This window comes from Sarcophilus harrisii, chromosome 1, assembly GCF_902635505.1.
Source record: "Sarcophilus harrisii chromosome 1, mSarHar1.11, whole genome shotgun sequence".
NCBI classification, from domain to species: domain Eukaryota; kingdom Metazoa; phylum Chordata; class Mammalia; order Dasyuromorphia; family Dasyuridae; genus Sarcophilus; species Sarcophilus harrisii.
In genome coordinates, this window is record NC_045426.1 from 703,078,214 (window position 1) to 703,093,257 (window position 15,044).

General features: G+C 47.5%; 1 protein-coding gene across 1 annotated transcript; it reads right to left on the reverse strand.

The window, feature by feature from the left end:
- Positions 1-326: 326 nt before the first annotated feature.
- CRYBB1 (crystallin beta B1) lies at positions 327-11,722 on the reverse strand. Its single transcript, XM_031951124.1, has 5 exons — positions 11,542-11,722; positions 8,319-8,437; positions 4,132-4,264; positions 1,435-1,577; positions 327-657 (listed from the first exon to the last, which is right to left on the reverse strand). Exons 1-5 carry the CDS (start codon positions 11,719-11,721, stop codon positions 477-479), a joined length of 756 nt encoding a protein of 251 aa, XP_031806984.1. The 5' UTR covers position 11,722; the 3' UTR covers positions 327-476.
- Between the last annotated feature and the right edge of the window lie 3,322 nt (positions 11,723-15,044).

Sequence of the window (15,044 nt, forward strand, 5' to 3'; positions counted from 1 at the left end):
TGAGACAACAGACCGAGCCCTCACTGGCTACAAATGTTCAATGCTATTTAACGGACCCAAGATTAGGTAATGGACTACAGAGAGCCTGGAGAATAAGATCAGAGGACCACAATCTGAACATAGAAGAAACCTTCAAGGTCCCCCTCATTTTACAGATGAAGAAGTTGAGTCCCAAAGAAGATCCCAAACTATTAAAAGACAAGGCTGGATTCCACCCCAGATCCTTAGTCTCCAATGCTCTTTCTAGTGATGACCTTGTGGCTGATGGCCAGATCACTTCCCAGGAACAACAGATTCCAGTAGAAGGAGTGGGTTTGGGCCATGGAAGACTTTTATTCAAATTGTCAAGAGCGTGTTTAGGCACAGTGGAAGGGAAGGGAGCTGGACAGCCCGTCACCCTGAGACATCCAAACGGCTCTCTACCGGGTGGGAGTCTCTTGGGCTTTGGCCAGGTTCTCCATACTGGGGCCATTTTCTCACTTGGGCAGGCTGGTGGGGATGGGGAAGCAGCCTCTCTGGTGCCATTGCATGTCCCTGATTCGACGGACGGACTGGATCTGGGGCTGGTAGGCAGACCACTCATTCCAGTGCTTGAACTCGCCTGGCTCAAACAGATACTGGTAGCCTCGGTAGCCGGGGTACTGGTAGCCCACCCATCTGGAAAGAGGAAAGAGAATGAATAAAAATGGAGATACCTGAGGCCAACATGTGAGTCCTTCTACAGCCTGTCCTCACAGAGTTAATTATCTCCCTTATTAATTGATTGATTATCAGCCTTGTCTCCTGGTGCTCCCCTCCCCTTCCCAAGCCAGCTGGACGGGCCTCCTCACAGACCCACAGATAATCCAGGTTCCTGGCCATCTCTTTAGCTTGTTCCCATGCCTCCTTCCCCTATTTGCAGTGGTCTCCATGTACTCATCCTGAATTGCTTCAAGCTAAGCCCAAGCCCCACCTCCTACATCATTAGATCCTCACAAGCCTCCCCACCCCCACCAGGTTCTCCTCCTCCTCTGACTTCCCAGTGTTTCTAGAATTCATTTATCATAGTCTGGGGAGAGTAGAATCTAAACTCTCAGAGATAGAGGAGGGGGATCCAGGGTTCTGGGAACAGAGAATATCAGAGCTGGAAGGAGCCTTAGAACAGGGGATGTCAGGGCTGGGAGAAGCTTTAGAATAGGGGATGTCAGAGTTGGGAGGGAGCTTAGAACAGGGGATGTCAGGGCTGTGAGGGGGCTTAGAATAGGGGATGTGTCAGAGCTGGGAGAGACCTTAGAACAGGGAATGTCAGGGCTGGGAGAGGCCTTAGAACAGGGCTAGTCCACCACCATCATTTTATAGATAAAGAAATTGAGAGCTCTTCCCCAAAGTCTCCTGACTAATCGGTGTCCCTAGAACCTGAGTCTGGTACCAAAGGCCTGTAGGTACAATACTCACGTGCCACTGGGCACCCTCACACTGCCCACACGATCACAGAAGCCATAGGCCCAGAGACTGGGCACATCATCCTCGTGGATCTCCATCTTGTTCCCCTTGAAGTTGGTACATTCAAACAGGCAGATCTTGTGATCTAGGGAATCCTAGGAGAGAGAAAGGGCCTCAGAGACTGGAGGCAGGAGCTGAAATCCCAGAATCAGAGTCCTTCAGCCACTTTGGATCCACCAGCAATCACTTCTTCCTCACTTCCTGTGTCCTGGACTAGGAACCCAGACCCTGGGGGCCTGCCTTCAACAAGCTCCTCATCTCATGGGGGAGGGACAAGAAACGCATATAATTATGGTTCAAGAGAAGGAGAATATGTGCTCAAGTTAGGATTAAGGTAAAATGTCAGGAGAAATTATCTGGGACCCAAAGATCTGAGAGGAAAGGAAGGAAATAAATGCTTATGAAGCACCTACTATGTGCCAGGTACTGTGCTAAACACCTTGCAAATATTATTTCACTTGATACTGACAACAGCCCTGGGAGATGGGTGCTATTATTTCTAGATGAGGAAACTGAGACCTGCAGAGGTTAAGAATTGTCCAGAATCACACAACTAACAAATAACAGACCAGTGACTTCAGACTTAGTTCTCTATCCATTGTATCATCTGCCTCCAAGGAGAAGATCTTAGATAAAATCTAATTTATGTTTTATAGGGAGGAAGAGATTTTAATTAGAAAGAGATATGGTGATCTCTGGGGCAGACTTTTGAAAGCAGAGCAGGAACTACCAATTTTGAGGCTTGGGACAATTCATTTGCAACCAACAATGGTCCAGTATAATATTAAGACCATGGGGCAGCTAGGTGGTGCAGTGGATAGAGCACCAGCCCTGAAGTCAGGAGGACCTGAGTTCAAATTTGACCTCAGACACTTAACACTTCCTAGTTGTGTGACTCTGGGCAAGTCACTTAACCCCAATTTTCTCAGAAAAAAAAGAAAACGATTAAGACCATAGAGCAGTCCAAAGGATTGGTAGGGGTGAGAGGAATTGGGGAGAGAAACCAAATAGGTGTTAAGTTCAGTTGTTTCCATGTTTCATCCTAAGCAGCCCCCTACATTCTGGTGCCCTGAGCCAAAGCTCTGGCTACGCCTTCCCTAGTTATAGCACCACTCTGAAGCCTGGGGTTGGGCGGACTCATTTTTTTTTTTGGTTCTTTCCCTTCACATAGAAGTGAAGGGAAAGAATACAAATAAGGCTAGCAAATGATGACGAATGAGAGAATTTGTGAGTTAGAAGAGACATCAATAGCCATGCCATCTAATTGTTACACGAAAAGAATCCTTATTATAACATACCCATCGTGTGATTGGCCATTCTCTACTTAAAGGCTTCAAATGAGAAAGAGTGCGCCCCTTACTGAAATCGATCACTCCACTTGGGGATGGCTTTTCCTTACATCACCCCCAAAAAACCTTCTGGGGGCAACTTCTACCCATCATTCCTGATTCTGCCCTCTGAGACCACCAGCACCACCACCACTGACAAAGCTAATAACACCCAATGTAATCCCTTCTCCTGATGTCAGTCTTTGACATATTTAATAATTAAATTATTAAATAATAAAATCTCCCTGAGCCCTCTTTCTCTTTAGGTCAAACCCCTAGTTTGACTAGAGGGTATGTAAAGGGTTTGTCATAAGAGTAGGCTGCATGAGGAGGTCAGAAGGACGATCCAGGAGCCAGTTGATGTTCCCCAAATTGCCTCAAGAGTTTTCCCTTGTGGGTAATTTTTTTTCTAACTGTTTAGCTGAGATATTATACCTATAGTGATTGGGAGCGGAGGAGGAAGTAGGACTGTGAGCACCATTAAGCAGATTTGAGCCATCCAGGGAGCAGTGGGATGTTCTTCCTCAGTCTCCTGTATATTTAAGAGACTATTTTTATCAATTGGATGAAAAGCGCAGCTTCCCCCTGCTAGAATCACCTCCTAGAGCGGGTCATTGTTTTTTGTCAACTCAGGCAGAAAAGGTCATTTATCTAAGCTAAGGAACATAAATTTAGAACTGGAAGGGATAAAGACCATTGAATCCAACACCCTCATTTTATAGTCGATGAAATACTAGGCCAAGTGACTTGTCTAGGATGACTTGGCTCAAAAGGGTCAAGAGACAAGAAACAATTCTAATACTCTATGCACTATATCTATGGACTGTTGGGTAGGTGGGTGGAGGAGTTAGCATCTTCTGAGATGTCTCCAACAGTGTTTGAACAAGAGAGGTTATTTCATGTCCCCTTCCCTCAACTCTCCCTCATAAATTTGTCCCCAAGTACCCTTTTCCTCATTATGGCTTCAAACATCTTGCTCCAGCCAAGCTTTCCCATTGGAAGGGTTAACCTCTGCCTTGGACCCATTGCCTAAGGCTATCTCTAAATGACCCCACTGCAGCGGTTAGTTAGCCTCAGTATTTTTTCTAAAATATGGCATCCCAAACTCAACACAACGCTCCAAATATGGTCTGCTCAAGGCAGAAGACAACCGAACTGTCTGCTGCCTCCTCGGGGACTAATCCGCTTTTTGGTCCCCAATCCGTATTCTTTGAGTGACTCTTACACAGTCGCACATTGTCCCCATCTTTCCCTTTCTTCCCACCCCGCTCCCTTCTTCAGGTCCCGCTTCATGCCCAGCCCTCTGGTCCCCAGCTCTCACCATCTTGATGGGCCGGAAGGACATGAGGCAGTCGCTACGATAGCTGCAAGACCAGGTGTCCCATCGAGGGTACTCGCCCTTCTCTAGGATGAACATCTCTCCCCGGAAGTTGGACTGCTCAAAGGCCACCCATCTGGGCCAACGATCCGGCAGACACGGACCAAGGGGACGGGAGCACAAGGACACCGCAGACAGGAAAGAGGCTGTTAGCAAGCGCCAAGCCATAGCGATCTGGTTTCCATTTCCCTCAGCTTGGGTTGGGGTAGGAGGAAAATATCAGATGGGGAATAAGGGGACTGTCCTTCTCTACTTCTGGATGGAGAGAGGGTGTAGAATAGTGCTATAGGAAAACTTAGTGGGAGGAGAGGCTCTCAAAGCATTATGGTCAGTGAATTCCCCCCCCCCCAAAAAAAAACAGGATTATGGGATTGGGATGAAAGGATCTGACTTCTATGGCCAACCCTGCCACAGAGCAGCCATGTGACCTGGAGCAAGTTCACAGAAGGGTCCCTCTGGGTCTCAGTTTCCTCATTTGTAAAATGAGGAGATTGAATCAGAGCAGCAATTTGTAGAAGTCCATGGATCTCTTCTCAGAAGAACATTTTCCGATGCATAAAATTAAAAATGCATGAGATGAAATTAAAGGTTAATAATACTACTCTCAGACTTCTAGGACATCTTATATTGAAATGCAATTAGCAAAACATATTTTAAAGTTGAAGGTTAAGGGTCCTCAGTGGCTAATGGCTTGGGGGCTACCGATGCTGTTGAACCGAGTTCCAAGGAGAAAGCTTGAGCAAAAGAGAAGAGGGAAGAACTAGATGCAATGAGGGAAAGTGCAGGAAGGAAGGTTTCAGTTTTCGACAGGAATGATTTTCAGATCAGACGCCACATCCATGATGCTTTGCAAACCGTCAAGCTCTATGCACACTCACTATTTGGCCGTTCTTATTCTTGGTACAATTATCCTTATTTTTAGAGTTTTGTTTTGAAGAGGATGCAGACTCAGACCTGCTGATTTCATGGATCAAGGTAAATCCCAGGAAAGAAATTCCCCTCTCCCAGGGCTTGCAGAGAGTTGCCTGGGTGAGAATAGGGAATGGGGGGCACTGAAAGAAAGTCTAGAATCGTAGATTTAGAACTCAAATAGACTTTAGAGCTCTTCTAGTCATCGGGCAGTTAGGTAGTATAGTGGTTAGAGTCTTGAGTCTGGAATCAGGAAGATTTGGATTTGAAAGCAGATTAGACACTTTTCTGCTGTGTAAACCTGGACAAGTCATTTTATCTCTGATTGCCTCTGTGTTGTTACCTGTTAAATGGAGATAATAGCAACATCAATCTTGCAGGGTTGTAGTGAAGATTAAATGAGATAATATTTGTTTTTGTTTTTGTTTTTTTCCCTTGAGGCAATTGGGATTAAGTGACTTGCCCAGGGTCACACAGCTAGGATGTGTTAAGTGTCTGAGGGCAGATTTGAACTCAGGTCCCCCTGATTTCAGGGTCAGTGCTCTATCCACTGCACCACCTCTCTGCCCCATGAAATAATATTTGTTAAAAGTGCTCAGCACAGTTCCTGGCACATATATAGGAGGCATTTATATAAATGCTACCTACTTTCCCCATGGGCCATAGGTAGCAAAGTAAATAGATCATCCATCCTGGAGTCAGGAAAATCCATCTCCCTGAGTTCAACTCTGGTCCCGCATGCTTACTAACTATGTGACCCTGAGCAAATCATTGTCCCCAGCTTGCCTCAGTTTCCACATCTGTAAAATGAGCTGGAGAAGGAAATGGCAAATCACTCTGGTACCTCTGCCAAGAGAACCTTGCAAGGGGTCACAAAGAGTTGGACATGACTGAAAAATGACTGAACTCAACCTTTCCTGTCTTGTATCTAGTCCAATTCTAGTACAGGTGAGGAAACCGAGGCTCAGGGCAAGGGGGTGAGTATAGACTTGCCCAAGACCACCGCCAGCATGTAGCAGAAGCACTACTTGAATCCAGGTCTTCTAGACTTCATGTCTGCCTCTCCACAGTGAGGATAGCCAGACATTTGGAGCTGTCCAACACCGGAGTTCCCCTTTAGATAAAGAGCTTCTGCCACTGAAAAGCTTTTAGTTTTAGAGGAGGTTTTAGGGTCATCTGACCCCAACTCCCATCTCATTGATTTTTGCTGAATTGCCCAAGGTCTCCTGGGTAACAAGAGTCTGAACCAGAGCTCAAAGCCAGGTCTGCTCCAGAGTGAGCGTGCCCATCACCGCATCAGGCCTCCCTCGCTGACAGAGAGCAGGGATGGGGGATGACCTCTCCTGACTGTGTTTATCCTTGATTTCTGTTTTTTAAGAGGAAACAGCAGCCTTAGCTGCAGGCCAAGGCCACGCTCAGCTTTCCTGCTGGACAATCAGCGACCTTATTTTCTTCCAGCAGGACATGAGCGATCAAGGCTTATCCTGGGACAATCAAAGACTGAATGGAGTAGCTTTGCCTCTGACCAGCCTTACCTGGAACCAATGGGAATTGGCCAGAGGTCAGGCATTTACTGCCTTGACCTTAAAGGCAAGAGTAGAAAAGAGCTCTGACCCGATCTAGGAATCAGCAAACCCAGGTTCTGGGTCATTGTGCTGCTGGGTAACGTTGGAAAATTCACTTGCCCTCTCTGGGTGACCGTAAGGGGTCTGGGAGACCACTTTGCCAGGAACATCATAGAAGGGACTCCCTGAAGTGAGGACAGGTTTGAACTAGATGATATTTTCTCCCAGAGAGGGATGATTGCCTTATGTAATCTCTTCCCATGGGGCAAATAGTTTTAATAAGGACCTTTAAGCCCAAGGAAGCAATGCCCAATGGCAGCTCTCAGAGCCCACCAAGGAGCTGCTTTGTAGGCCAGGGGGTCCTTTGTTATTTGACCCTAGTCTCCAATAGTCTTGATGAGCCCCTCCCTGAACGTAAGCTCATCACGGCTGTTCTTGCTTATGGGACCAAACTGGGACCTCCTCATTTGGGTTCTGCATATACTTCTCTCTCAGCAGAAAGAAGAGTCTTAGAAAGTGGAGGCTGCCCAGTGGGGAGCCCAGCTGAAGTCTGGCCCCAAAGAAATGCTCCAGATTTGAGTCACCACCACAGAAAGAAGTTTCAGAAACCTAAAGGTCCTAATTTAGCCGTGGATGGCTCTGAAATCTCTGTCCCTGGCAAGAGCAAAGGGAACAGAAAGCTCTTGGGTGGAACAGGGAGGGGAGTGAGCCCATAAGGTTCAGGGGCTGGAACATTCCCTGGAACAGGCTCCCAGAGCCCACTGTTGGCTAGCTTAGGGTGGGAGGGGGCCTAAAGGCAAAGGTTCTGTTCTTCAGCCTGCTCTCCTTTGCTGTTCCTCTATGGGCAAAAAATAGAGAATGTCGGGTTGGAAGAGCCCTTAGAACAGGGGATGTCAGAGCTGGGAAGGCCTTTAGAATAGGGGATGTCAGAGCTGGGAAGGCCTTTAGAACAGGGGATGTTAGAGCCTTAAAAGGGGGGATGTCAGGATTAAGAGGGGGCTTAGAACAGGAGATGTCAGGGCTGGGAGGGGGCTTAGAACAGGAGATGTCAGGGCTGGGAGGGGCCTTAAAAGGTCCAATGTCTGAGCTAGGAGGGCCTCAGGAAAGAGAACATGAGAGCTAGGAGAAGCCTCCACCACGGGATGTTAGAAGTGACCCTGGAGGGCACCCAGTGAAACCCTCCATTTCACAGGAAGGAAAATAATAGAGTGCCCAGAGAGGCAGAGTGAGTCAGCCAAGAGGCTCACCCCAAAGCCAGGTCTCCAGAACCGCCCAGTTCAGTCGTCACCCCCCTGGGAGGTGGGGGATGAAAGGGAAGGGGGCGGCAGTAGCTCTGCCCGGCCTGGCCACAGGATGCCCTGAGCTGTGGCCACAGGAATGCGTGGCAGGCCGGGCCTGAAGCCCAAATCATGACGGGCACATTTTTGGTCCCATACCACCCTTTCCCCAATCTCAAACAGACGCTCCGTCTGCCCCGCGATATACCTCCCTGTCTGCCCACTTTGCCCTGCAGAACCCCTGCCAGGGGCCATTCTGGGGTGGCCTGACCCTGTACTTGACCCCGTAGGGGGCTCCCCGGGTCCCCGGACGTAGCCCCCGACCCCACAGGGAAGGAGAGTGGCCCTTCTTCTCCCAGACCCCAGCAGGGACACTCACGGTCCCGAGATGACGATGATGCTCCGGACGCGGTCGAAGCCTCGGTCTCCCAGATTCATGCATTCCCCTGAGAATTCCACACGGCGGCCTTGGAAGTTTTCCTGGTCAAAGACCACCAGCTGGCCAAACCACAGGAAAGCATCAAAGTCAGAGCGAAGCATGGGAGAGACAAGGGGGGGGGGGGGCACGCCTCCACTCTCAGGGTCAGGAACCTTGATTCAAGCCCCGCCTCAGACACTGATTTTCTGCCCTTGGTCCAGCTCCTTAAGTGCTCTGTGCCTCAGTTGCTTCATTATTAAAATGAGAAATTTGGATAAAATGCTTCTAAAGGTATTTTTTTTCCAGATCTGAATCTTTGATTTCATGACATATTCCCCTAAGGCCTCCCTAATTCTTAATGGGGGGGAGAACAGATAGACCTGCCCCCCCCCAATTCTCTCTTTATCTTCCTCTCTCAAAGATTCAGAGAATGTCAGGGAGGGAAGGAAATGTCACCACCTTCTAGTCCATCCCCCTGACTTGAGACACTTGGGCCAAGAAAAGTTCCTGGACCTGCAATCAAAAGGCCAATAAGGCGAGAGCAGAGACTCCTCATTTTGCCCAAAGTTTGTCTGTTCTTAATGTCAAAATGCCATTCTTTTGGGAAGCCTTTCTGGGAGTAGAAAAGGGAAAGTACCCTTTGAAGGTGGGGACTATTTTCAGTCCAGCAATTTAATAAACATACCCTTGAGAAGCTTCCCTTCCATATAAAATATATACTAATGTTCGATCATTTTTCAGTTCTGTCTGACTCTTTTTGACCCCATTAGGGGTTCTCTTGGCAGAGACACTAGAAGGGTTTGGCCATTTCCTTCTCCAGCTCTTTTTACAGATGAGGAAACTGAGGCAAACAGGATTAAGTGGCTTAGTTAGGGTCATGCACCTAATAAGTATCTGAGACTGGATTTGAACCCGAAGATGAGTTTTCCTAACTCCAGACCTGGCACTCTGTGCACTAGCTGCCCTTTTTATACACAAAAAGCACCCCAAATTTATGACAAGCCTTGAGAGGAAGGGGATGCCAGTAATTGGTCGGGAGGTCCCATCTGAGATGTGTCTAGAAGAAGTTTTTCTATTCCCAGCTCCAGGCCCGATGCTTTGTACACAGAAGGAGACTGATGAACCTTGGATCCGGGACTTCCTTTGCTTCCCTTTTCTATCTTGGAGCTTGCTCCGAGGCCCTGCCGGAGAGCCAGGTCTCAGAGCAGGCCCTTTCAGGTCCCTCGGCCCCCACGCTGCCAGTGTGGGCCCTACTGTCACTTTGCACATATGTTGTTTCCCATAATCCAGAAAAGCCCCTTTCTGCAGCAGATTTCTGTAAACCAGCTGTGCCTCCAGATGTTCAGCTTCTCTTTCTTGAAGCCTGAGCAAGATTTGAGCCATCTGACCCAGGAAGAGGGACAGAGAGGGAGAACAGGGAGGCTTCCCTCAGAAAAGGCTTCTCTCTTCCACTGGAGGGGTCATTGGAAATCTCCCCACAAAGCTCTTCCCTTTCCTTTCCTCTTCCCACTCCCGTTTCTGCACTCATTTCCAAAAATTACTTAAACCCCAGTATTCTGGGAAATAAAATAGTCACAGGCTCCCAAAGGCCAGCTGGTTCTACCTGTATCTGAATGGGGATCTTCCTAAAACGTCCCGGACAAGTGCACACTTTCCTGTAGCCGTGCAATGGTATCCAGTTCTTCATGCCCCTATTTGGGATTTTTTGGCAGAGATCCTAAAGGACTTGCCATTTCCTTCTTCAGCTTATTTTACAGATGAGGAAACTGAGGCAGACTGGGTGAAGTGACTTACCCAGGAACACATAGTTGGTAAGTATCTAAGGCTAGATTTGAATTCAAGTCCTTCTGACTCCAGGATTAATATTCTGTCTACTGGGCCATCTAACAGGCCTTCTTCAGGAATACTCTTGTATAATATAAGATACACTTGTATTTGAGTGGAATGGTTTTCTATTTATTTTTTCTGCTCATTTTACAGATGAGGAAACTGTGGTAAAAAGTTAAGTGATTAAGGATGTCAGTTAGGAAACATCTGAGGGGTCCCAGTGTGCTATCTGCTACTCCATACTTCCTCTTCTAGTCTTTCTTGAGTCTATTCTATAGCTTGAAAGCCCCCACTCAAGGGGAAGCCCCATGGCTCGAGGCAGCCCATCGTAGTAGGAGACAATTCTTCTGCTGATATGGGACTCTTGACCCATCAAGTCCGGCTGAATATGTCTCTGTTATTTTTCACACGACTGCTCTCCAGACACATGACAACTACAACATGTATTTCCCAAGTCTTCTCCTGGATAAACAACCTCTAGTCCCTTCAACTGACTTTTCTGAGACATAATCTCAAAATGGCGCATGGATAGAGCGCTGGATCTGGGGTCAGGAAGAACTGAGTTCAAATTCAGCTTCAGATACTTTAATAGCCATGTGATCCTGAGCCAGTCACTTTACCCTGTTTGCCTCAGTTTCCCCATCTGTAAAATGAACTGGAGAAGGAAATGGCAAACCAATCTAGTATCTTTGCATCTGGGGTCAGGAAGAACTGAGTTCAAATTCAGCTTCAGACACTTTAATAGCCATGTGATCCTGAGCCAGTCACTTTACCCTGTTTGCCTCAGTTTCCCCATCTGTAAAATAAACTGGAGAAGGAAATGGCAAACCAATCTAGTATCTTTGCCAAGAAGACCCGCAAGGGAGTCAGGAAGAGCTAGACATGACAAAATGAGTGAAAAGCAAAATCTCAAGACCCCTCACCATCCCAGCTGGCCCTTCTCTCTTCCCCAAATTATTAGACTTGAACCCAATAATCGGCATCCGATGTGAGCAAGTTTGTGGCTCTAAAGTCATAAATGGCCTCAGAGATATGTCATCCAACATCCTTATTTATATTAGTTGAGAAATCCCAGAAATGTTAAGATACTGCACCAACATCATACAGCATCAGACAGGATTTGAACCCAAGCCTCTGACTGCAGAGCCAGAATTAGTAGTTCCAATTCCTAGATGATCTATCTCCCAATATATATATATATATATATATATATATATCCCATTAGCTTTCTTGGCTGACCTATCACATTATTCAGTCGCCAGTCCACTAAGATCTCTAAATCTTCTTTTATGGATCCCACAAGGCAGCCTGGTAACCCTGTGTCCCTTGGAGGGAGCAGGGAGGGATCTGGTCTTACCCTGAAGCCTCCCATGGGCAGGTCTCCCACCTTGGAGCTGGGGACGGGAACGGAGGCAGGAGCCAGAGCGGGGGTGGGCCCGGGAGCGGGCACCGAGGCAGGTGCCCCCTTTTCCTTCCCTTCTGTGGCTGGGCTGGCGGCGGTAGTTGGGACCGTTGGGGCCTTTGCGGGCTGGGACATGGTTCCCACTTAAAGAAATCTGGAAGAAAAGCCCAAGAAGCAGGGTGAGCTCAGAACAGGGACCGCTTTCATGTCACGGCCCACCTCCTTCACCCCCGCCCGACACTAACGTGGGAGCTGGGCAAGCTGGGCCCAAATTTTCACCCTGTGCCCACTTCTAATCTCCTTGTATAACAAGGGGCTTTGTTCTAGCTCAGGGGTTCTCCACCTTCAGTCCATAGGTTATTTTGGCCAGATTGGGAGAGAACTCGGAACTTGGATGAGGAAAAAATAAATCCCATCTTTCTTTATATTGCCCCATAAGGGATATTTAGCATTTCCTTCAGTTATGAAAATAGGCCACAAAACACGAGGGGCAGGGGACCGAGCAGACGGCTGCAGCAGCCAATGGGGCACAATTGATAAAAGGGGATTTCCAGGGCTCCTTCCACCTCGAGGCAATTAGGATTCGGTTGGACCCTTTTATTTGTGAGCTTGCCCGGTACCGCGTGTTCATCAAATGGCAGAGCTAAGACCAAGATCGAGGTCTCCTGGGCCCTAAACGTGGGTTCCATGACCTTCTGTGGGCTACAGGTGGAGATAGCAGTGTCTGTCACTAGAGCACCCCTGCTCCCCACATCTGTTGCTAGATTAAAAAAAAGAATAAATTGGATCTTGGAATCTTTCTGGGCTGGGCTATTTCTGCTGATAATACTAGCCACTCATATTTCTATAGCTCTTTAAGGGTTTACCAAAAATATTCGTTTTATAAGAAGCTGGTGCAAGGTGTCCTTTTCTTCCTATTTTACAGATGGAAAAATTGAGGTTCAGAGAGATAAATGTCCCAAAGGTCAAGGTCATTGAACTAGTGACCTATAATAGGAACTCAGCTTGGGAATTCTGGCCCTGTCTTTCCTGGATATATACAATATATATCAGGAAGGGGAGGTAGGTTTCTCAGTGGTTAGAGCACCGGAATCCAAATCTGCTATCTGGGAGTCACTTAAAAAAAACCTCCATCTGGGGCAGCTGGGTGGTGCAGTGGATAGAGCACAAGCCTGAGGTCAGGAGGACCTGAGTTCAAATCTGACCTCAGACACTTAACACTTCCCAGCTGTGTGACTTTAGAGAAGGCACTTAACCCCAATTGCCTCAGCAAAAAAAACTCCATCTGCCTCAGTTTCCTCATCTGTTAAAATGAGGTTAGTAAAGGCACCTGTCTCCCAGGGTTGTTGTGAGGTTCAAAGGTGCTGTTTACAAATTTTAAAGTTCCAGATCTACTTTAGCCACTCTAGTCAGCATCACGGGGCAGAGCTCACACCCGCTTTCCTCCGTTTCCAGTCGGGTTTTGGCTTTTAGCCCCGAGTCCCCTCTGGGAGATGTCCTCTTACCTGGGAAGCGACTTTTGTCCTGAGTGCAGACTCCTGGGCCGGGGCTGTGACTGTGACTTTGGGGTCGCTCCCTGGGTTTTATAGTCTGGCAGCGGCAGGAGCCTGGGGGGAGCCACACAAAGGAGCTGCTGGCTCAGCAGGCCACGGGGGCTGCCCCGGAGACCTGCTCTCTCATCACTTCCTTTGGAGGGATGATCTGGGGGAGGGCTCAGGCCAGGCCCCCCCACTTTGGCCCTCTCGATGCTGAGGGCAGCAGGTCCCATTATGCCCGGCTCACAAAGCTCCCTGGGCCGTTTGCCCACTTCAGCTCATCTGCTGCGTGCCAAGGGCTCAGTGGGCGAGTGGGTTTGCCCAGAAGGGTCCCTTTCCTCCCAGCGACCCTGGGGCATGAGCCTCTGCCTGCCTGTTGCCTGGGTCACCTCAAGGCTTTAAACAAGCTCACTTCTATCTTTGGCTCCCTTTGCTCCTGATAAGAGTGTAAGCTGCTTGAGAGCAGGGAATCATTACTTTTTGTATCCTCATCAGCAGTGTTTGGCACACAGTAGGCACTAAATAAATGCTTCTTTATTCATTAATTGACTATAAAATGAGGGCTAAAAATCTTAGGGCTGCAGGGGGTGCAATCTCTCATTTTACAGACACAACCAAAGGGGCGGAATGACTTGCCCACAGCTTGGGGCAGAGTGGGGACTCTAGTCTGGTCAGTCAATTAACAAGTATTTATTAAGCACTTACTGTATGCAGTGTGCTTTGGGCTGAAACACTGGGGATATAAAGAAAAGTAAAAACAATCCTTTTCTTCAGAGATATATTTGAGTGGGACCAGATTCTAGCAGCTAGGAGGTGCCACAGGGCACAGGGCATCAGGCCTGGAGGTCAGGAGGACTCCCCTTCATGAGTTCAAATCAAACCTCAGATAATTACTGAGTGATCCTGACAAATTATTTCACAGTATTTGGTTCAGTTTCCTCACCTGTAAAATGGGCCTGAGAAGGAAATGGGAAATGACACCAGTATCTTTGTCAAGAAAACCCTAAATGGACCCACAAACTTCCCACTCTGCCTTTGTTCCCCTCCTTCCTCTCAGCCTTGCTTTTAGCATCTACAACTGGAGGAGACTTGAACGAAGGTTCTCATTTCACACAGGAGGATTATAAGTGAGAATGAATAGGAAAGTACTTTGGGTGATATAGACTTTGAGCCAGTGTGGCTGAAAGATAAGCTCTTGAACCTCAATTTTTTCCCTATAAAATAAGGATACTAATATTGGTACCATCTATTTCATGGTGACTTGGAAGAAAGGAAGGAAGGAAGAAAGGAAGGAAGAAAGGAAGGAAGGAAGGAAAGAAGGAAGGAAGGAAGGAAGGAAGGAAGGAAGGAAGGAAAGAAGGAAAGAAGGAAAGAAGGAAGAGAAGGAGGAAGGGAGGAAAAGAAGGGAAGGAAAAAAGGAAGGGAGGAAGGGAGGAAGGGAGGGAGGAAGGAAGAAAGGAAGGAAGAAAGGAAGGAAGGAAGGAAAGAAGGAAGGAAGGAAAGAAGGAAGGAAGGAAAAAGCATTTATTAAGCACTTACTGTGTACCAATCTCTTTTCAGGATAGCACAGTAGCACAGAGCTACTTGAAGGATTGTGGGTTATACTTTGGTTTGAAGCTAGGAAGACTTAAAAATTTCTGGCTGCTGTTGGGCATTTTACTTTACCTCTGTGCCTCAGTTTCCCCACCTATAACATAATTAGAATTAGATGACTTCTAAGTTTGCATTTAGTCCTTTATCTATAATGTTATAAAGAGGACAAGGCTTTCCCAACTTTGTCATGTGTCCTGTTCCCTTACCTAGGTCCATCTCCCCATTCAAAAGGATTGTGGTAGATCACATTTTGGCCTGAGGTTCCTGGAAGAATGAAACGTTAGAAGCCATTTAGTCCTCTACCCCATTATTACAAATGAGGAAACAAGC